The sequence below is a fragment of the Peromyscus leucopus genome, chromosome 4 (assembly GCF_004664715.2).
Source record: "Peromyscus leucopus breed LL Stock chromosome 4, UCI_PerLeu_2.1, whole genome shotgun sequence".
NCBI classification, from domain to species: domain Eukaryota; kingdom Metazoa; phylum Chordata; class Mammalia; order Rodentia; family Cricetidae; genus Peromyscus; species Peromyscus leucopus.
The window spans coordinates 63,396,466-63,420,103 of NC_051066.1; the positions used below are offsets into that span (position 1 = coordinate 63,396,466).

General features: G+C 36.6%; 2 protein-coding genes and 1 pseudogene across 2 annotated transcripts; all 3 read left to right on the forward strand.

Annotated features, from left to right (window-relative positions):
* Window positions 1-217: 217 nt before the first annotated feature.
* On the forward strand, window positions 218-1,162 carry LOC114687336 (olfactory receptor-like protein OLF1). Its single transcript, XM_028862002.1, has one exon. It carries the CDS (start codon window positions 218-220, stop codon window positions 1,160-1,162), a length of 945 nt encoding a protein of 314 aa, XP_028717835.1.
* Window positions 1,163-5,740: 4,578 nt separating this feature from the next.
* On the forward strand, window positions 5,741-6,613 carry LOC114687341 (annotated as a pseudogene).
* A 13,738-nt stretch (window positions 6,614-20,351) lies between these two features.
* On the forward strand, window positions 20,352-21,296 carry LOC114687350 (olfactory receptor 5W2-like). Its single transcript, XM_028862013.1, has one exon. It carries the CDS (start codon window positions 20,352-20,354, stop codon window positions 21,294-21,296), a length of 945 nt encoding a protein of 314 aa, XP_028717846.1.
* Window positions 21,297-23,638: the final 2,342 nt, after the last annotated feature.

The following is a 23,638-nucleotide window of genomic DNA, read 5'->3' on the forward strand; positions in this document are numbered from 1 at the left end:
CTTCAGTTCTGGCATCTACTAAAGTCTGGAATACATCTCTCTCTCAAATATTGTGTTTGGAAACAGTTTGAGCATAGATCTTTTATTTATTTAACTAGCATTTTTAAATTAAGGGAATAAATTTATTCTGAATTATCTCATGCTTTCTACCTGTATCATTTTTTTTAAACCTTTACAGTCCTCAAAAAGAAAAAAGAAAAAAAAAAACTATATCTGCATGGAATTTATAAATGGAAACTACACCTTGGTCACCGAATTCATCTTGTTAGGTTTTCCAACACGACCTGAACTCCAGGTTGTCTTATTCCTTGTGTTCCTGACATTGTATTGCATGATTTTAGTGGGGAATATTGGCTTGATGTTTTTAATTAGGACAGACCCACACCTTCAAACCCCTATGTACTTTTTCCTCAGTAACCTTTCCTTTGTAGACCTTTGTTATTCTTCAGTCATTGTTCCCAACATGCTCGTCAATTTCTTCTCAGCAAAGAAATCTATTTCTTACCTCGGCTGTGCCCTTCAGTTTTATTTCTTCTGTACATTTGCGGATACTGAATCCTTTATCTTGGCTGCCATGGCCTATGACCGTTATGTTGCCATCTGTAATCCTTTGTTGTACACAGTTGCAATGTCCAGGAACCTCTGCATATGGTTGATTGTGCTGTCATATGTTGGTGGCAACATGAGTTCCCTGGTTCACACATCTTTTGCCTTTATTCTGAAATATTGTGACAAAAATGTCATCAATCATTTCTTCTGTGACCTCCCTCCTCTTCTGAAGCTTTCCTGCACAGACACATCCATTAATGAGTGGCTACTTTCCACATACGGGAGCTCTGTGGAGGTCATCTGTTTCTTCATCATCATTGTCTCCTACTTCTACATCCTTCTCTCAGTCTTGAAGATCCGTTCTACAAGTGGAAGGAAGAAAACCTTCTCCACATGTGCCTCTCACCTTACTTCTGTGGCCATCTATCAGGGCACACTTCTCTTCATTTATTCTCGGCCCAGCTCCCTCTATTCCCCCAATACTGATAAAATAATCTCAGTGTTCTACACCATTATCATCCCAGTGCTCAACCCACTGATTTACAGTTTGAGAAATAAAGATGTAAAAGATGCCACCAAGAGAGCTCTAAGATCTAAGGTACAATCTCCGTGACAAGCACCACTTAAAATTCACCTAACTCCAAAGACAGATGCCAATGTGGGAACTTGCAGCAACATTAACAGCAAATGCACAAGTATTAGACTGGGACGACTATTCAAACTCTTGTTTAATAACACAGCCAAATGTAATTCATAATCCCATACTCCATTGTGTGGACATTCAGGCTCACTGAAATGAAGAAAGCCCAAGATGAAGGGGTTTCCCTCTTCCTGGAAAGAAATTTCCTAGGAAATTGTTCCTCCAGTTTCATCACACAGAGGCTGATACAACTATGGTTCACAGAAGGCAAGCGATATTCTAAAACACATTGAGTATTCATGGAAGAACTAGGGCTGGGTAATGTTTGGCTGGGCGATAACAGAAAGCATGAATACATGGTGTGTATGTGTGTATGTGTGTGTGTGTGTGTGTGTGTGTGTGTGTGTGTGTGTGTAAAATAAACTTGACACAACATACATCAAGTCACCTAGGAAGACAGAACATCAATTGAAAAAGTGTACAGTTCAGATTGTCTATGTCCAGGTCTATAAGAAACTGTGTTGAGTGATGTCAGTGTGAGAGTTCCAATCCCTTAGAAAGCTGACTGAGCATGAGACAGAGAGTGAGCCACTAAGTAGCTTTTCCCTGTGCTTTCTGCTACAGTTCCTATTTGAGTTCCTGCTTTGAATTCCCTTGATGAGGGTCTATGGCCTTGGAAGTATAACCTGAAATGAACCTTTCTTACCCATCAGTTACTTTCAGAGAGAGTGCTTTAACATGGCAACAGACTAGCACCCACGTTAAGAAAAAGGTTGTATAAACTCTCAGAGATCCTAGGATATTGAAGAGACCTGGACCGCGGAACATAGGCTGGCTTCAGTCTCCAGACAGCATTTCAGGCTTCAGGTACAGAGGTGAAGGAGATACCTAAGTTCTTTGTCACCCAGATAAATGTATTATGAATCCCAGGCACTAGACATGGAGCTGCAGGATTTGGCATTTGGTCTTGGTATATTTGTTTGTTTCTTTTTCATTTTCTGTGTTGTTGTTTTTTTTTTTTTTTTTTTTTTTTCATTCTCTGATAAGCCCTGATTGTTCTAGTTTGGAGTAGAAATATTTATTCTGTGGCATTATGTGTTAGAAGCATATAACTTTATTTCTGTTCTTGGTAATTTTTCCCTGCATCAAAATTCACAGTTAAGAGTTTTAAACTTTTAAAGTGCATAAATTGTTAATGAATATGGATCTTTTTGATGTTTAATTGACTGTATTTTACATTGTAAAATTGTCACAAGACTATGAAAACAAGTGATGGAAAGCTTTCTTAAATCTGTTCCGTTGACAAGGATAGGGGTTACAATGGTTGTTGTTGCCAACTTGAGAGGACCTAGAATCACCTAGGATATAAACCCTTGAGCATAATATATCCTGATAAAGAGAGTGACATGAAAATAAAATTATAGGTTGGTGTCTCTCATTACTGTAGATGCAAAAAAAATTCCTAAGGATTAGCAAATTTTATTAAATTATTAATTAAATCTATCTTAATCTTCATCTAGGAGAATTTATTTATGGAAGGCAAAGTTAGTTCAGCACACAGATGTCCACAAATGAGTTACATTAACAATTACAGAAATAGGAAATAAAGATCATCTCAATAAATATAAGTATGGAAATCTACTGATGAACCAGCCCGATTCCATCTTAAGGTGAGAAGCCATCTTGTTACAAAGGTCAAAATGAGTTTCTGTTTACTCTAAAATTTGTTTCTTTTTCCTGGAATTTGACTTGCTCCACACCCTGACTATGAGATGACAACTTGACCTCCACCCTTCACAAAATCATAAATCATTCTGATCAGTAATCTTAAACTGCTGTCTGCTTCTGAATTTTGCTTGCCAAGTTCCTATGTTTTCAAATCCTTCTAGAAACCTCCAGTTTATGTTTTTTTCTCTATTAAAAGAGCCTAGAAAGTTAACTCTTAGCTGATCTTTTGAAACCCACTTTAGGCCTGAAGAGATGGCATTTGCTCCTCCTACAGTGACTTGTCTGTGATTCCTAACACCCACATGTTAGGTCATAACCCCATGAAACTTTGTTTATGAGAGATCCAATGCCATCTTCTGCCTTCTGTTGGCAACATGTGCTCATGTAGTACACATAAAATGATACAGGAAAAATACTAATACACATGAAACAAAAATAAATTAATCTTTAAAAATGAATAGCTGTATTCCTAAATGAGATAATAAATGAAATACTTTAATATTGAGAAAAATGTACAAGAAAAGGGAGATAGGACCTTAAAGTTGGAGCTATTAGCTTTCTACTTTGGATAAGGAAAGTTTATATTTTTAATATATGTTGTGGAATCCTTACTGAAATAGAAAAAGTAATGAAGATAGCAAACACTTCAAGCTACACATTTGCTAAAGATTTTGATGTATTTATAGTGAAGACTATAGAAGAAAAAACTAATTGGTCATGCCAAAGCCATGTGAAAATGGTTTCACAACCTTCAGTCACAAATGACATTTAGCATAATAATATATCAATATCAAAGCATTGAGACACCTAAGAATTACTCTTCTCATGAGCGTTCCTACATCTCTATTGTTTTTTCTTTTCAGAAACCAGGTGAAGCAAAACAATTTCAATTTTACCTCTTGAGAAACAGATTTTTCTGTTGTGAAATAATCCTTTTGTACACTGTGAAGATGTGTCTTTGCTAAGGCATCTTATGACTGGATTATTAAAGAGCTAAATGACTGATAGCTAGACAGGAAGAGGTTAGGCAGGACTTCTGAGCAGAGAGAAAAGAAGAGGAGATTTCTAGGCAGGGCAGAGATGCCAGAAGAGATGGACAAGAAGCAGGACATGCAGTAGGAGACTTAAAAGCTATGATTCATGTGGCAGTATGTAAATTAATAGAAATAGGTTAATTTAAGTTATAAGAGCTAGTTAGAAATAAACCTAAGCTAAGTCTGAGCTTTCATAATTAATAATAAGTCCCTGTGTCATGATTTGGGGGCTGGCATTCGAAGAATGCCTGCTACAATTTTCAGTGATAATTTTATTGTCTGCTGATTTAATAGATTACTAAATCTAATGAATAAAAATGATTTTTGAACAGAATCATGAGTTTCACAAAACTTCATAGTATCCACGAGAAGCATTTTCATTATTTTCTTCTTGTCTTGCTGCATAAAAAAGTCTCTACTTGTTTTACGATTATGCCTGCATGTGTGGATTTAAGTAATGTAAATATCAAGTAAGAACCTCTGACTTATTGTGTCACAAATAATGCCTGTAATGTCATGTGTTATGAAATATATTCCATATTTCTTACAAAATCTAAAAAAGACAAATTAACCATCATTGACATTCTAATGTTCATTTGAACACATGTATACACACATATATACATATGTGAAACATAGAATTGAAAATACCCACACATGCATGTAATGAAAGCAAATGTATTTTGGAACATTTATTGTGCTCCATCCTAATTGCTTTTCTTCATTGTGAAGATAATACAAGTAGTGAATCCCAATTGTATTTGATAAATTCTTTTGATGCTGTTTGTTTTTAGCCATCTAATGGGTCAGAAGAACCATCCTTTGTTACCAGACCATTCCTTCTTAGAGGTAAAGCGTACTATTACAAAACTAAATGTATTCTAAAAGCAAAAATGAAATAAAGGTTACTTTATGTCTCAGTAAATCCTGAAGTAATATAACATAGACCAAGAAAAATATCTAGCCTTGAAACCATATGCACAAAATAACAAAATCAATCAGAACATTCTATATTTGTGTATATTTGTGCATATATATACGTGTATACACACATATATGTAATATATCAAATATAATCAAGACGTGGCTATTAATTTAAGAGTGGGTAGCATGGGAGTAGAATGAGAAATACTAGGATGTGGCTGGAGGGAGGTAAGGGGAGGGGAAGTGATAAAACTTCATTTCAATTAAAAGGACATAGAAAAATAAAGTAAAACAAAAAAGTAATATCCATCTTTGTTACTAGTAAATGCTTGTGTTCTATATTTCTATAACCATGTAAGTATATTTAGTCATTATTAGAGTTATCAGTCACTGATTATTTCTAAGCCAATAGAATCTTTTTAGCTCATGTGATCTTTCCCAAATAAAATAACCAAACTGAGTATTTAATATCTTAAAGAATAGAAATAATAATCTCTTCATGTACAGTCTGTCTCTCTAATACCTGTGTTTATTTCATATGATTACAAAGTCATATGAGAAAAAGTGTAACCAAATCTATTTCTTGCAACAAGAAAAGTAGATCTTATGTGCATTACAGAATGGGCAGAAAGCCATGGTACTGGCCATATTATGTTATCAATAAATAGGCTAAGAAAAGGTTGCAAGAAAGAATCAGTACTGAGAAATTTTAATTGTACAAAATACATGAGGAAGAAATGAATTGTGTTCTACCTCAAAAATACATTGTTGATATCCAGCAGTTAAACTGCATTTGTATTTTTTTCTAGTTAGAGATAGGAAGAAATAATGGATATAAAAAAATTGCTTCTTGAATGAATTAATTTTGGAGGGAGTTACTGATAATGCTGAGATGAAAGGGATGCTGCTTGCCATATTTCTACTCATCTATCTCATCAGTCTCCTTGGGAATCTCACTATGAACATTTTGATAAGAATGGATCCCCAGCTTCACACACCTATGTACTTTTTCCTGAGCCACCTCTCATTCTGCAATCTCTTCTATTCCACTGCAATTGGTCCCAAGGTGCTGGTAGATATACTTGGCAAGAACAAGTCAATTCCTTTCTGAGGCTGTGCTATTCAGTACTTCAGATGCTGCACTTTTGAAGATTCTGAGTGTGTCGTGCTGGCAGTGATCATCTTTGACAGATACCGGGCCATTAGGAACCCCATGCTCTACACAGCAAACATGTCCAGCCAGTTGTGTTTCATGCTCATTGCTAGGGTTTACCATGTGGGAACATCAGATTGCATTGATATACACAACATTGGCATTCTGTTTATGTTTCTGTAGGTCCAATAAGATCAACAACTCTTATTTACCTCCACTTTACCTCCTTTCCTGCTCAGATACTCAAGTAAATGAGCTGGCATTATTTGTTTTTTATGGTTTCCTTGAGCTGAGCATCATTTCAGGGGTCCTTATTTCTTGTTGTTTTATCATAACATCAGTCTTAAAAATGTACTGTGCTGAAGAAGGTTCAAAGATTTCCCTACTTGCACCTCTCACCTTATCCTAGGTGCAGAGAACTATATTCCTCACACGTTTTCAGCATAGTTCTTTTTATTCCCTCAATCAAGACAAAATTACTTCTCATTTTATATCCCTGTGATTCCCATGATAAACCAGCTGATTTACAGTCTGTGGAACAAGTGCTTGAAAAAGACCTTGAAGAAAATTAAAAACAAAAGATAGTTTTAAATATTCATTCAGCATTCATACAATATTTTTTGTCATTCACATGTAGTTGTAGCTATCTATTGTGTTTTCCAGACTGGCCTTGAAATTGTGAAATCCCTGTCTCAATCTCCTATATCTGAGATAAAAAGACTAGCCCAGCCAGCCAGTCTTTGTATCGTTTCCTTAATTGAATTTGTATCTACACATTTTTTTTTAAATCTTTTCATTTTGACAGGTTTTTGTTTTGCATGTATCCCATTGAAACATCATTTTCATAAGCCAAACTTATGCACACACACCAGTAAGCCTAGCATGAGATAGCAAGTAGCAAAAGGATTCTATGTCAGAGGGAGACTAGGCTGCATAATTAGGCTCTACATCAAAGACCGTGAACATTACATTAGGTGCTTTTCTGTATTATGTATTTTTCTTTCATGGTGAATTATCTTTAATTTATGAACATGAGTGCTATCAGTTAATGTAAGTCATGGACATAAAGTATTTTGAGCAAACAAATAACTTTTAATCAGTTTCAAAACTGTCATAGAATGAGTTCTGGGCAGAATAATTTCCAAGGTAAATGTTAAATCCTGTTTGTAGGATACCAGCAACCTTGAATGAGAGACCCTGTCTTATATCTGAAGTTATGTACACTAAAGAAAGAAATGTATTCTAGACAGAACATCCTGCAATTCCAAAACTCTTATGGGCCAGTAGTCCATTTCCTTTTTAGATTCACAGATGTTCAAAATAACTTAGAAAGAAAGGAATGAATTTTCATAAAGATACTCATGTACTATATTGATATCATTTTTTCTTGGTACTGTCTCTTTTTTTCCCTGACCACTTCATTGTTTGGGTTAAATGTTCCCTTTGGAGGTTATGAACAAATGTGTTTCAAAGCCATTGTTAACAGTGACTCTATATGTGTGAGATATTTGTATTGAGTATGAGGTTGTAGAAATCATTTGATCAAGGCCTGACTGCCTCATATATGTTATAAACAACTGCATTGTCTATTTGACATGAAATATGGAAACAAGTAAAAACAATAATTACATATTAAAATGGTTATGTCTATATAAATACATAAACAGACAAGCAATTCATAAATGTTGCTATTTGTTTCAGCAAAATTGCAAGTGCAGATTCATTCATTAACACATAAGATCAGGAAGTAATAAGACCTAAGATAGTCTTCATCATGCAGTGCACATTCACATGTAGTCAGAAACCAATTCTCTGTCAGTCACCTAGGTTTGTTTCATGCTATAAAATAACGGAAGGAAATGCTTTAAAATTCTTTAAAGTTGCAGCAAACTTCGTGATCCTCAATTTTCTGAAATACAATGCAACTGTAGAGATTGCACAATGATGACCAGGACTATGGCACTTCTGAACTCAGCAGAAAAGAATTTCTCAAGCAACATGGCATGGAAGCAGCAGACATATAAGTGTGAAATTGCTATATATACTATGGTTTCAAACCTCAAAATTACAGACAGTAGATCAATTGTTTTTAAACAAGATTGCAAGGAATGCCAGCTAATTAAGGTTGGTAATGATGTTCACTATTTAGTCTGTTTACCAGTTTCCCAGTGAAGGAATATTTTCATTTTGGAAAATACATTTCCAGTATACCTTCTAAGAAATATAATCTCTCTCTACATATATATGTAAATAAAAGATTGTATAGATGTTAATTCTTATTTGTAGTCAGAAGTTTTCCTTTGTCCCACCTGGCCCACAGTTGGGACAAATTTCTTCTATTCGCATCCCAAAGCTACTTAGTCCCAAGTAAATACACAGATGCTATATTATTTATAAACTAGATGGCCTATAGCAAAAGCTTCTTGCTAGCTAGCTCTTATAATTTAACCAATTTCTATTTATCTATAAGTTGCTGCATGACTTTGTGGCTTACCAGTACTTTCACATCATTCTTCTCCTGGCAGTAGCTCACAGTGTCTCCTTTGCCTCTCTTCTCTTCTTCCACTCTCTCCAGTTGGAATGTACTGCCTAATATTATCTTGCCTCACCATTGGCCAAACAGCTTTATTTATCAACCAATCAGAGCAACACATATTCACAGCATACAGAAAGATATCCCACAGCACTTATTATTTTATTATTAGTTCAAAGCAGGTATCTCTACTCATCTAACGCTCATGACAGCCTTCCTTTGCCTTCTTAGTGCTTTGAGTACAGACTTGTATCATCACATTGTGCTCTGGCTAAGATCACATAATTTTAAAGAAACAATGAGGTTTTTAAAGCACAGTTTGTATATAATATAAATTGAAGATCAATTTATAAAACTAATGTGTAACTTACATCTCCTGGAATAACTCAGTAGATATTTTTTCCTTTATGGTACTGAGAGTATGGCCTTTTTCATAGAACATTTTCCTAACAAAGGACATAACTCTCTCTCTCTCTCTCTCTCTCTCTCTCTCTCTCTCTCTCTCTCTCTCTCTCTCCCTCCCTCCCTCTCTCACACACACTCTCTCTCATATGTGTGTATCTCTTCTCATCTGTGTTCTTATTTGTTATATTTTATATCTTCTTTTCTTCTTATATATCTGAGAAGGAACAAAATTCAAGCTGGTTATTCTTCTAGTAGTAGGAATGTAATATTTTTATTATTAGTGTCCTGTGATTGTTTCACAGCACTCTGCTCTTTAGAACTAGAAAGCTATTCTTGGAAGTAGGTGGTTTTCTAGCAGATAGAATATTTTGTGGCATTTTATAACCAGGGTCACTATGAGATTCTTGGACTTAGATGCTTTTTCCTGACTTTATCATATTTCCTGACTTTATCACATCTGATGATTAACCAGTAAAGGAACTTCTGGAGGCATTGCCATCCCTGACTTCAAGCTCTGCTATAGAGAAACAGTAACAAAAACAGCTTGGTGCTGGCATAAAAACAGACACATGGAACAATGGAAATGAATTGAAGACCCTGACATTAACCCACACACCTATGAACAACTGTTTTTTGACAAAGAAGACAAAATTGTACAATGGAAAAAAGAAAGCATCTTCAACCGATGATGATGACATAACTGGATGTCAACATGTAGAAGAATGAATATAGATCCATATCTGTCACCGTGCACAAAACTCAAGTCCAAGTGGATCAAAGACCTCAACATAAACCCAGTTACACTGAACCTGACAGAAGAAAAAGTGAGAAGTAGCCTTGAACACATTGGCACAGGAGACTACATCCTGAATATGACACCAGTAGCATAGACACTGAAACTGATTAATAAATAGGACCTTCTGAAAAGGAAAAGCTTCTGTAAGTCAAAGGACATGGTCAATAAGACAAAACAGCAGCCTACAGAATGGGAAAAGATCTTCATCAATCCATTCCTAAAGAATTAAAATTAATTATAAACAATATTGTGAAAGAATGCAAAAACATTTTTGGTAGTTGATATAAATTACACATTGGTGAAATGCATATAACTACAAATGGTTTAACTAAGAGAGTGTTACAAATGGTAAGGTAGAGGAGCTGTGAAAAGCTTTTGACATGAACCTTGAGGACTCTTTATAAACCAACCTGTACCTGTACATCTACCCCCACATATGCTAATACACACACACACACACACACACACACACACACACACACACTATACATACATACACAAAATAAGAAAACATAAAAACATAGTCTGTGTATCTGATCAAAATTAAATTGTTATCAATATCATTTAAACATGGCAAAATCCATAAGAAAACAGAAAGCAAATACCTGCACTATGTATACATAAAGTATACCATATAGGTATCAAATCTCAAAAAATAAGGAATAGAGAAAGAATAGAACACAAATTTGCACACAGACAATGAACAATTGAACTAGAAAACAGTGCAATGGTTTAGATCGACAGTTTAAAGGTAAATTGGTAGAGGCTTAAACCCTAGAGCATTTGTGCTCGGAAATGCCATGGGTCATTTGAGGAGTCTGATGGAAGGTCTTATAGTCATTGAGTATATTGACCTAGTCTCTACTCTTTCTGCTCCTGGCTTCTTGTAAAGTCACCACTAGTTCTGCACATCCTCCAACTGCATTTTCATGCTTCACTTTGGCAGAGTCCCATGCTCATGATTTGCATATTCACAGAGTTGAATTTACTTTGCATAGAATACATTCATTCCAGAAATATGTCCCAAGCCTAGTCCATTTCTACTTTTTCTCTTTATTATCAACTTCAACTAAACTAAAATAGTTAATGCATTTCAGCAATTATTTTTCAAATATTCATGCTAGAATATTCACACAATCAAAAAGAGCAGAAAATTACGTTCTGTATAAGGTATTTGTGGTGGTTTGAATAAGAATGACTCTGCAGAAGCAGAGATCCACAGCCACGCATGAGGCCAAGCTCCCAGAGTCCAGTGGAAGAGAGGGAAGAGGGATTGTATGAGGAAGGGAGGGGTCAAGATCATGATGCGGAAATCTACAGAGACAACTGAACCAAGCTTGTAGGAACTCAGGAATTTTAGACAAACAGCTGTGGAACCTGCATGGGATGGGACTAAACCCTCTGCATACATGAGACAGATGTGTAACTTGGTCTGTTTGAGGGGTCCCTGGCAATAGGATCAGGATCTATACCTGGTGTATGAGCTGGCTTTCTGGAGCCCATTACCTATGGTGGGATGCCTTGCTCACCCTTTATACAAAGGGGAGTAGTGGTGAAATTATTCAGGCCACTCCACATAGCTAAACATGAGGTTTATTTTGTGGGGTAACTCACAAATGAAGGGATAAGCTACAGGGTCTAGGGAAGATGTAGCGCAGTCTGGCGGTGTTCTCTGCAGAACACTGTTCAGTTTACCTCTAGTGTCCAGGGTCCAGGAACCAAGAGAGGGTGGTGCATCCGGGTCTGGGTCTTCAGGGCCCTCTCTTGGCCCTGCCTTGTAGGTGTGATAGTTACCAAAGCCTCAGTGGGGGTTGGAACTTCCAGACCAAAGCTGGAATGGCTACCCTGTGGTGGTATTGTGTTCCCCAAAATATTGTGTACTCTAATAAATTTATCTGGGGTCAGAGAACAGACAGCCACTAAATACAAAGGTAGAAAATGGTGGCACTCATATCTTTAATCCTAGCATTCCAGAGATAGAAATCCTTCTGGATCTCTGTGAGTTCAAGGCCACATTGGAAATAGCCAAGCATGGTGACACACACCTTTAATCCCAGAAAGCCAGCCTTTAATCCCAGGGAGAGTTGGTAGAAAGCAGAAAGATATATAAGGCGTGAGGACCAGAAACTAGAAGCTTTTGGCTGGTTAAGCATTTGGCTAGTTAAGCATTCAGGCTTTTGAGCAGTAATTCAGCTGAGACCCATTCCAGATGAGGACTCAGAGGCCTCCAGTCTGAGGAGACAAAACCAGCTGAGCATCCGGCGAGGTGAGATAGCTGTGGCTTGTTCTGTCTCTCTGATCTACCAGCATGGACCCCAATAACTCGCCTCGGGTTTGATTTTATTAATAAGAACTTTGAAGATTCATGCTACACTACCCACTACATCTCCCCCTTTTGTCTAAATAAGAAGGTTCTAACTTAATACAAGATTACATACAAAGGAATGGTTATCAAATATTGTCCAGGAGTAATGAGGGATAATGACCTATATAAGATGGAACTACAATCAATGTAAACAATATCAAGCAAGAAACACATACTAAAATTCAGAGAAGTCTAGAGAGTAGGTAAATGATATGTTACAAAGATCATTCCAAAAGGTGTCCTATCCTAAAGAACCTGATTCTAATACTTAATATGTTCTATCTAAGATAATATATATTTATTTGTAATACACACACACACACACACACACACATATATATATATATATATATATATATATATATATATATATATGTTGTAATTATAACTGTTGCTGGAGGGCTTCTCTCCAGGTTCCACCAAGCCCTGCAGTCCCATAGTCCACGTATAAAATAATCACTCAGACACTTATATTACTTACAAACTGTATGGCCATGGTAGGCTTCTTGCTAAATGTTCTTATATCTTAAATTAACCCATTTCTATAAATCTATACCTTGCCACGTGCCTGGTGGCTTACCGGTGTCTTTACATGTTGCTTGTCCTGGTGGTGGCTGCAGTGTCTCTCCCTCCTTCTTCCTGTTTCCCCAATTCTCCTCTCTCCTTGTCCCGCCTATACTTCCTGTCTAGTCACTGGCCATCAGTGTTTTATTTATATAGAGCAATATCCACAGCAATAACTGTTAGTCTTCAATCCCATCAAAGACCTGAAAAGAAATATAATGGTACCTGGGAATTGGTAGATGGATGCAAGCAACTTTCAGGAATCTTGCAAGAGTAGACCGAGACAGCTAGCAGCCTGGACAGTCACCTAATGTTTCTCAGCATTGTTGGTGCATTCAAATTGGCTACAGGCCTAGAGTATCTGACAGACCATTTTCAGAAGCAGGAATTCTGAAAGACCATCTTACCCTGTCTTGGCAGAGTAGAGTGGTTGCTTTCCTTTGTCCCACTTGTCCAAAAAGGACAGCATTGCCTTCGTACTGTCAGCAGTCAAGGCAAGGGCAGTTGTTTGCCCAGTAGGCCATTTTGTGCCAAGAAGACAAACTTCCAAATGGAAATGTCTTAGAAGCACAACATTCTCTCAGGATCAAATTGGTGCTGCCAAGAGCAATTGTGTCTCATGTCAACAGAATTCTAAGTTATTTAAATGCCATATTCTCTAGGTCTATGGAGTGTTTGAAGATTACCTGTCCATCTGACCTATTTTTCTGTAAATCTGGATAACCTAACTAGCGTAACTCTAGAGATGACCAGCATAGGTGACTATAAATCTGTAAGTCTTATCTACCAAAATAACTTAAGGACTAAGGTTTCATGTAAACCAGGTAAACAGTCTATAAGCAAATGTATGGTAAAGAATAATGACTTCAAAATTGTGACAATACACAAGATATTTATAACAGAGTTAGGAATATATAGTGCAATATGCAATATGACAATAATCTTAAATATATATAAATATACTGAATATCCTAAACAGAAGTAGAACATACATAAAGTATGACAGATATAAATTTACATTTGTATCAATATAAAATATTTCAAATAAGAGTATAAATATATGTACATTATAACAAATATAGTTCTGTATTTGTATCAACATACAAATTTTCTTAAACAGGAATATAAAAATAGTCTACATTTGCATCAACATATAAGAATCCGTAACAGTGCAAATTACAGTGCAAATTATCTAAGGATGCTATTTTACTAAATTTGTTTACTAGTATATACAATAATCTACTATAATATCTTATACCTATCCATTCCATTTCTTCTTTTCCCTTTTTTTAAGGAGAGTACTGAGTTTAATATTTTCTTTCACCCCCAACCCTATAACCATCATCCATAACACTGAGAAATATGAAACCTTAGGGAGAAGGGGCATCGTTTTCTTAGAATTGCTTCCTGCTGTTTAGGGGGTGATAGTATCTCTGTTGGGTACTGTGAGAAAGCTCAGATAGTTGAATCTCAGTTAGACTAGCTGTAGATTCTGCAGCAAGTCTTAGAGTAATTAGTAAAATTGTCTGAAATTCTAGCAAGAAGTGTAGTATGATGATGATTACTATGGCATCATTCTGGATTTGATAGAGTTGCTTTTGTTGGGGCCCCATCTTCCTTTTGGAGACTTTAGAGACTGCTATTGGAAAAACTTATTTTTTATCAAAATGGAAAGTTTAGATATAAAGACATGTAAGAAAGGATCCCGAGAAATCAAGAGTGAGCATGGAGAGAATTAGAATCTTGAAGACAATAGTCCCTTTATATTGTCGAATGCCAAGGACTCAGTTAATACTTTTTTAAATTCTTTATCTGACACAGCTTTTGTTGTAGCTGTGTTCAGCCTTTGTAAAAAATCGTGTGGTCCCTGAAATATCTTTGTGTATACCTCAGTTGGTTTTCCAGGTTCTGGAATTTTTTTCCAAGCATTTAGAGCTACTGTACGGCATAGGGATATTGTATGCTCATCATAAGTGGCTTGTACATTCCTGTCAGCGAAACATCCCTCACCAAGTATTTCATCTTGGGAGATCACAAAACCTCTGAGTTTACCTTGTTGTTCTAAATTTTTTGCCTCTTCTCTCAACCAGCTTTTCCACTGTAACTGATGGCTATATTTTAGAACAGCTGAAATTAACTGATCTCAGTCATCTGGAATGATTCTATGTGAGATAGAATTTAACATCTTTCTTACATATGTGGAGTGTACCCCATACGTAACTACTGTTTCCTTTGTATTTTTAAAGTCCCTTGTTGAAATTGGTTGTAATGTATATGTATTATATGGCTCAGGGTATGTGTCATCTGTTGGCTTCTCATGGATGATAACAGGATAAGCCTTTGTATGAGAGCCATTTGGAGATGTTACAACCCCTAAGGTCTTGCCCTTCTGCTTATTAGGTTCCTTGTCATGTTTACTGAGAGTTTCTTCTAGGGCTTACAAATGAGCACCTAGGGTCTGTTCTAGGGAGTGAACCTCCTCTCTTGCAAGGGACTCCAGATTTCTCATGGAATCATAGAAGTTTTTATGTTTCTCAGAAACACATGATTCCATGGACCTTATCTTATCAATTAATAATAATCTTTTTTTCCTTATATAGTGTCTGAAGAATTAGTGTTCTATCCATTAAATATTTACATTTATTATCAATAAGATCAATTTTTGGTACAAGCCTATTTTGTAAATCCTGATTAGCAGATTCCAGAGAAAGAATCTTTTTCTGTAAGCCTTCACTGCTATCTTTGAAAGCCAGTAAATCCTGGTAAGCAGATTCCAGAGAGAGAATCTTTTTCTGTAAGCCTTCATTGTTATCTTTTAAAGCCTGTATCAGTCCCAATAATGACTCATCTTTGTTCTTATTATTAAACCAGTGTTTGAACACTGTGTGAATTATTATGATGAATGTCAATATGGTACAGGCCAGATATGCCTGAGGAAGATCACATATTTCCAGGAAAATGTCATTCATAATACAGACAAAAAGGTGTTGTTGGCCATATTACAAGAATTACTCAAAATTTGTTAGTCAATTTTAAGGTATAAAATTATCAAGTACTTTTACTTGAAATAAAACACTGCTTTGTCTATCTTACCTTTCCGTGGTTCTGAGGGGTATAGTAGCACTTTTCAGCCAAAAAGAGGCATTGGTATAGCACTAAAGCAGGTCCTGTTGAATGCCTTGGCTGGCATCAGAGTGAGCATGGGCAGCAGGCAGTTTTTCCAGTGACCCCTTGGACCTTTAGGGGGTGGAGACTTCCAGGCCACTCTAAGCCCCTCTCTGCCTCTACAGATAATATGTCTGCCAGCAGCCTGGCTCCAAACCCCTGCCAGGACAGGGGACAGTGCCCTGTCTATTTTAGCTAGGTGAAACCGTGGAAGCCTTGGGCTATGGTGGGGAGCAGGCACTCAGGGAGGATATTGCTGGTCTGGGGCTAAACTTGCTGCAGAACTGAGACTAGATTAGCTCCTTTTCAGGAATGGAACTGTGTAGGCTTCCATTTTTCCTGGCTTTACAGAACTTTACAGAACTCTGCATGTGGTAACCTGCAACTTCAAGCGACAGCCAGCTGGGGAGGAAGCTGAGGGAGGTAGCTGAGGGCAGGAGCCACCCAGCCTTTTGAAATTTGCCCCACGTTGGACGCCAGATAATGGTGAAATTATTCAGGCCACTCCACGTAGTTAAAAGGGAGGTTTGTTTTGTGGGGTAGCTCACAAATGAAGAGATAGGCTAAAGGGTCTAGGGAAGACGTAGCACAGTCCGGCGGTGTTCTCTGGAGAACTCTGTTCCATCTACCTCTAGTGTCCAGGGTCCCAGAAACAAGAGAGGGTGGCGCATGCTGATCTCAGGTCTTCAGGGCCTTCTCTTGGCCCTGCCTTGTAGGCATGATAGTTACCAAAGCCTCAATGGGGGTTGGAACTTCCATACCAAAGCTGGAATGGCTACCCACTACAGGGGAGGAGCTTGGTCCTGCCTCAGCTGAATGTACCAAGCTTTGCTGACTCCTCATGGGAGGCCTTACCCTTTTGGAGTAGGGGAAGAGGGGTGTGTCAGGGGAATGATGTGGGGGAGTGGAAGGAAGAATGAGAGGCAGATCTGGGATCTGGGGTTGGTATGGAAAATGAATAAAAAAATTGTTTTAAATAAAAAAAAAGGATGACTCCAATAAGTTCATGTATTTGAAGGCTTAGTCATCAGGGAGTGACAATACCTGAGAAAAATTAAAAGATTAGGAGTTGTGGCTTTGTTGGAGTCAGTGTGGCCTTCTTGGAGGAAGGATGTCACTATGGGTTGGCTTTAAGGTTTCAAAAGCCCATGCCAGACTCAATGACTCATGTTCTCTCTATCTATCAGAATGAAGTACAGAGCTATACTGGCCTGCATGCCACCATGCTCTCTGACATGACAATTCTCTGAAACTCTAAGCAAGCCCCCAATTAAATGCTTTCTTTTATAAAGATTGCCTTGGTGTTGATGTCTCTTCACAGCAACAGAGGAGTGACTAGGACAGTCCTATGCTTTTAGTTGAGAAAAACAAGAAAGTTCAAGAAAGAACATACTAAGTATATAGAACTATGATATTATGAAATTAACATTGTTGGGGTCATTTCATTGAGGAATAAGACCATGACATTGCTGGAGCCAGTGAGGTATTTCAGTGGTACAAAGTGCTTGTGCAAGTATGAAGAACTGAGTGTGAACCTCCTGCATCACTTAAAAATTTCTGAGTTCCTGTAACTCCAAAACTGTGGGGCTGATAGAGGTAGTCCTGAGAGCTCACTGTGCAACCAGACTGGCCACAAATGCTAATCTTTAGATTAAGTTAGAGACACTTCATCAGAGTATGAAGTAGAGAGTGCTAGGAAGATATCTAACATCCTCCTCTGGTCTCAAATGCAAATCAAGGGGCAAACCCACAATTAAACACACACACACACACACACACACACACACACACAAACAAATTAGCATGGGATGCCAACTATGGAATACACATATTTTATTATTAGTTCAAAGCAGGTACCTGATTATAGCCTGCACTCACATAACATTTATGGAATGCACCCTTAACACTGACATTGACATCCATGAAAATGATGAGAGTAGCCAGAAAGCTCTAATAAATTAAATGCCCACCAGAAAATACATTTTTTTGTGTGTGCATGCACACATGTGTGTAGAATTTAGCCATAAAAAGAAAGATATTTTGATGCATGAAAATAGTTTACATGAAAATGAGCCTGTTGCAAGAAGTTACATTTTGCATAGTTAAAGTTTTATCTTCTGTCATAGATAGGCAGATGTTTATCATCAGAAATGTGTATTCCAGAGACTCTAGACAATTGAGAAGGGAGGATGACTGCTAATGAGAATGATTTTATTACTTAATTATTATTAAGAAACTTCTATACTTAGTGTTGGTGTCTATACGACCAATGGATAACTGAAAACCAAGTAAGTTTTTGCTTTAAAAGGGTGAATACTATACTATATCACTTTATTAAGAAATAAAAGAATTATGTCAAAGCTGAAATATTCCTGAAATAATGTAAAACTAAAAAGATAAAAATATGTAATACTACAGGAAGTGATGGGGCTGGTAGAGACAGATAATTGTTTGAGATTTGTTGAATTTATGCTTTGAATGGAGAAGTAAACCTTAGATTATATTTGATAGTTACAAAATAGTTAATAGTTTTTCTCCTGTTTTGTAATAATTTGATTACCACAATAAAGAATTAGCACTGGACTTACGACGTAGAATCCAGACCCAGAATTATAATTAATCATGCCAAGACCTGAGGGAAATGTCTTCAAAATATGAAGTCCCAAATGTCAGCTGATAAGATAAAACACTACCTGTTTCATGCACATCTGGCAGAGACCTGCTCAACTAAGGTAGGTTCTAAATCTTCAGATCTAAACACAAAAGATACATATCCTAAAAGTCACCTTCATTAAGAAAGATTTTGGAACAGTCATTTTTAACCTTCTTACTTAATTTATATAGTTCATACATTTTCATATTTAATGGCTGAAAGTATTTATTTGCAGAGAACTGGAAGAATGTAACTGAACTTAGTAGTAACAGAATAAAATTTTATTTTAGTCTGGTTACATGACAAAGACTATTTTTTTCTATTAATGTGCAAATACATGCATGAACTTAATGCACTATTTACATCAAAAATTAGTACAAAAGGTGAAAAACATTCAAATGGAGCTCCATGTAAGCATCTTGCCATGATTTGTTAAGTCTAGAAAATCCTTCAAGTGTTCTTTACCCACATTCCAATTTTCACACACCTTTAAGAACAAAGAGATGCATTCAATCACAGAATAAAAAAAAATAAATTACACACACATGAGAGAGAAACAAAGACAGAGAGAGAAAGAGAAAAGGATAGGGACAGAGACAGACACAGACAAAGACCGAGATAGAGAGACAGATGAATCCTGTATTTGCCAGAAATATTTTTGTCTATTTTCCAATTTCCAGATATTTTGGAAGTTATTAAATGATATTTATATTCTGAACAGAACATTTATCAGGATTCTGTCAATCTTCTGGATCTGATTGTGCCCAAACACATACAGTCACAGAAGTTCTCTGTCTAATCCCGTGGAGTGACAAATCACAATAATCTCTCTAATGTTCTCTAGGGCAGTTGATAGATTCTGGTAATTCCTGATGGAAAAGTCACTTACTGTTTCTGTGAGGACAATGGCCTGGGCCAGTCAAATACCTAGGAGCCACCAGAGACACCCAGGGACCCAGGAAGAGACCACATTAAGCTAGGTCTTCCTTCTCTTTCTGCCTCATATGCACTGCTAACAGAGAAAACAGGGATAGGTGAGCTCCTTCAGTTACTGGTATGTTTGAGATGGACAGTTGTTGGGTGTGTAAGGGTAAAAGTTCTGGATCTCTCTGTTGATTTCCAATATTATATATAATAATTGATTTTAAAGTCAAGCTTAAGGCAAATGCATGGAAATGTTTTTGTTGTTGTTGTTCTGTCTTTATAGCATATGTCTTTGGTAAAAAAAAAAAAAAACAAAAAAACAAAAAAAAAAAAAACACTCATCTGTGAGTAGGAGACCCTTGATGCTGAGAAGAGGTAGGTAAGGAGGTTAACTGGATCAGTTACAGTAACAAAAAAGAATATTAAGATTATTCAGTAATACACTTTGATAACTGATAGGAAAGTCTTTTCAAAGTCATCATGGTTTTTTAGGGATATAATGAGATGCTTTTTGTGTCACATGAATACTCTAATGCACAGAAGGAGGTCTGTTACTATCTGTAATGCCAGAGTTCTTTGATGTAATTTTGAAGTTAAAATACTTCTTTCAGCCAAATATACTCCATGACGAGGAAACATGACTCACAGAAACTAGGAAACTTGTACAAAGCAACATGCTTCATGAATATCAAGGAAATAAGATCAAATTTTTCTAAACAGACTAGCTGAGATGTTAGTTGTTAAGTCTTTCAACAACAACAAAAAAAAAAAACAATGCATCTTTAAACTGACTTATGACTCTTACAGAATAATAATAACTGAAGCCAATCATTTTCTGTCTTACAGGTGCACTGTTGATGTTCATAAAGCAAAATATATATTTCCCATTCTCTTGAACATTTCCCAAACAGTTTGGAAATGCAAAGAAGAATGGAGAGGGAAAATTGCTCTTCCTTTACTGACTTCATATTAATGGGAATTACAAACAACTCTGAGATAAAAGTGGTTCTGTTCACAATATTTCTACTGGTCTATCTCATCAACCTTGTGGGAAATCTTGGAATAATCTTTTTAATTAAAGTGGATCCCCAGCTACAAACTCCAATGTACTTTTTCCTCAGTAACCTCTCTTTCTGTGACCTCTGCTATTCCACAGCAGTTGGGCCCAAGATGCTGATGGACATATTTGGCAATGACAAGTCTATTCCCTTTTTTGGTTGTGCTCTGCAGTTCTTCGTTTCCTGTACATTTGTAGATTCTGAATGCATACTGCTGGCAGTGATGGCCTTTGACAGGTACCAAGCTATCAACAACCCCTTACTCTACACAGTGAACATGTCCAGCAAGCTGTGTTCCTTGCTCATGGCTGGGGTTTACCTTGTAGGTATGGCAGATTCTTTGATACACACAACACTGACATTCCACTTGTGTTTCTGTGGGTCTAACAAAATAGATCATTTCTTTTGTGATATCCCTCCTATCTTACTCCTCTCCTGCTCAGATACACAAGTCAATGAATTAGCAATATTCACAATATTTGGGTTTATTGAGCTGAGCACCATCTCAGGAGTCCTTGTCTCCTATTGTTACATCATCTCATCAGTCTTGAAGATCCGCTCTGCTGAGGGGAGGTTCAAAGCTTTCTCCACCTGTGCCTCTCACCTGACCACAGTTGCAATTTTCCAAGGAACTGTGCTCTTCATGTATTTCAGGCCAAGTTCTTCTTATTCTCTAGATCAAGACAAAATGAGCTCACTGTTTTACACACTGGTGATTCCCATGCTGAACCCTCTGATTTACAGCTTGAGGAACAAGGATGTGAAAGAGGCCCTGAATAAACTGAAAAATAAAAGATGCTGTTAAATACCTATATAAAATTTCCCACCTTTCTCATATAGGGTGATTTTGCTTTTCTAAAATTATGTCATATGAAAAAATGGCATTTCATTTAATATTTATTTAAATTTAGATAATGAAATTAGTATTTATTTTAGTGCTAAATAATAGGAAGATTGATCTCCAAATGCTAGAGTCCATTCTTTTTGAATATGCATATGTCTGAGTGTATGCATGTGCAATGTGTATGCATGTGTGTTCAATCAGACATATATGTGTGAGTGTGTATATACACATGTACTGTTTTCCTCTTTCTTTTCCTCAGAATTTATGACTGAGTAACCCATTAAAATTACTTTAAGAAGATTTGCAGAATACAATTTCTTAAAATTTAACAGATATATTCAACATTCTGTTAAATATTTTATTTTATTCTGGCAATTATCTTCTTTTCCTATTGTATCTTTAAGTCATATTCTTGCTGACTATTTACCAATAATTGACAATATATATTTTGGTCCAAATATAATGCTATAATTGAGTATGTAGCTAAAACTACACAGGTATTATTGTACACACCACCCTGTATCTTCACACACTGTTTTTCTTTTCACCACTGAAAGAACTTACCAAAGATAATGATATATGGCACATTTGTGTACAAGTTCAGTACATTAGCATTGGGATTTTCACAGATAATTAACATTAGGTATAAAGAGGCATCTTAAGGTATTCTAAAGTTCATGTTATATTTTAATTTTATGGAGAAATATTATTGACAATCTTCATAACATAGTTAAAGTATAATAATAATAATAATAATAATAATAATAATAGACTCAAAATCAGGATGTTCTAGAATTAAGTAGATGTAGTAACTGCTCTTACCATGAAATGGAGATTTTCCCTCTCCTCCCTCTCCCTCCTACCCCTCCCTCTCCCTCCCACCCCTCCTTCTCTCTCCCACCTCTCCCTCTCCCTGCCTTGGGAAATGTCCTTAAAGATTAAGCATTTCTTGTAGAGTTCAGAACTCTTTCTTTAATTGAAAAAACTCTGTTAGATGAAAATTAAATTAGATTGCTGTGGGATGTTCTGTATGTCCTGTGGGAGCCCGTTCTTGGGTTCCTTGTGGCTTTACCCAGCAGGTCCGCATAGAGGATGATTAGGACCATGGGCCTGAGTGCAGGTGTCTGAGATGGTCTGCACTTGGCTGTGCTGGGGGATAGTCTGTATGTCAAGTTGCTCTGATTGGTCAATAAATAAAACCTGATTGGCCATGGCTAGGCAGGAAGTATAGGTGGGACTAACAGAGAGGAGAAATAAAAGAACAGGAAGGCAGAAGGAGTCACTGCCCGCAGCAGCCGCCAGGACAAGGAAGATGTAAAGTACCGGTAAGCCACGAGCCACGTGGCAAGGTATAGATTTATAGAAATGGACTAATTTAAGATATAAGAACAGTTAGCAAGAAGCCTGCCACGGCCATACAGTTTGAAGCAAAATAAGTCTCTGTGTTTACTTGGTTGGGTCTGAGCGGCTGTGGGGTAAAAGAGATTTGTCCTGACTGTGGGCAAGGCAGGGAAAACTCTAACTACATTAGATGATTTCTAGGATCTTTTCCAGTTGTCTCTTTTATGTCTGGTATTCTCTGTGATGATAAATTATGACTATATTGCTATATAAAAACTTCCTGTTACTTGTAAAAATACTTTGCATAATAAAATTAGTGTTTTGTTTTGGTATGAAAGAATTGCACTTAACACCTATTAAGTATTATCTGAAATAATGGCAACAGTAATGTCAGTGAGATAATATTAATTTCACAAAGCCAATTATTTTCAAATTTGGCCATGTAATAGCATGTTAACTGGATTTAGAAATTTTTTTGTTTTTGTTTTTGTTTTTGTTTTGATTTCTCTGTGTAGTTTTGCACATTTCCTAGATCTCACTATGTAGACCAGACTGGCCTCAAACTCATAAAGATCCACCTGCCTCTGACTCCCAAGTGCTGAGATTAAAGGTGTGTGCTACCACCGTCCTGCTGGATTTAGAAATTCTTGAACACATAGTTGAAGTGCAAATTTAAGGATTTTAATGCTGAATTAATCCAAACTTATAACCTCAGTGAAACATGTTAATCATGTAGAAAAAGACTACAGCTCATTTTTTAACTAATTTCAATTTTTGACAATAAACATATATGAAATGTTCTATAATCACTGCCACATAGACTTGTAAAACTGTATGAAAGCATCTATTCTTTCTGAACACACCAGTACATAGTCACCCCAAAACATAATAGCTAAATATTATTTTTTGAGACAGAATCTCTCTATTATGTAGCCCTGGCTGTTGTGGAACTCAAAATGTAG

What these genes read in the sequence shown, in the direction of transcription:
- LOC114687336 (XM_028862002.1), top strand. Translation starts at nt 218, where the DNA reads ATGGAATTTATAAATGGAAACTACACCTTGGTCACCGAATTCATCTTG.
- LOC114687350 (XM_028862013.1), top strand. Translation starts at nt 20,352, where the DNA reads ATGCAAAGAAGAATGGAGAGGGAAAATTGCTCTTCCTTTACTGACTTC.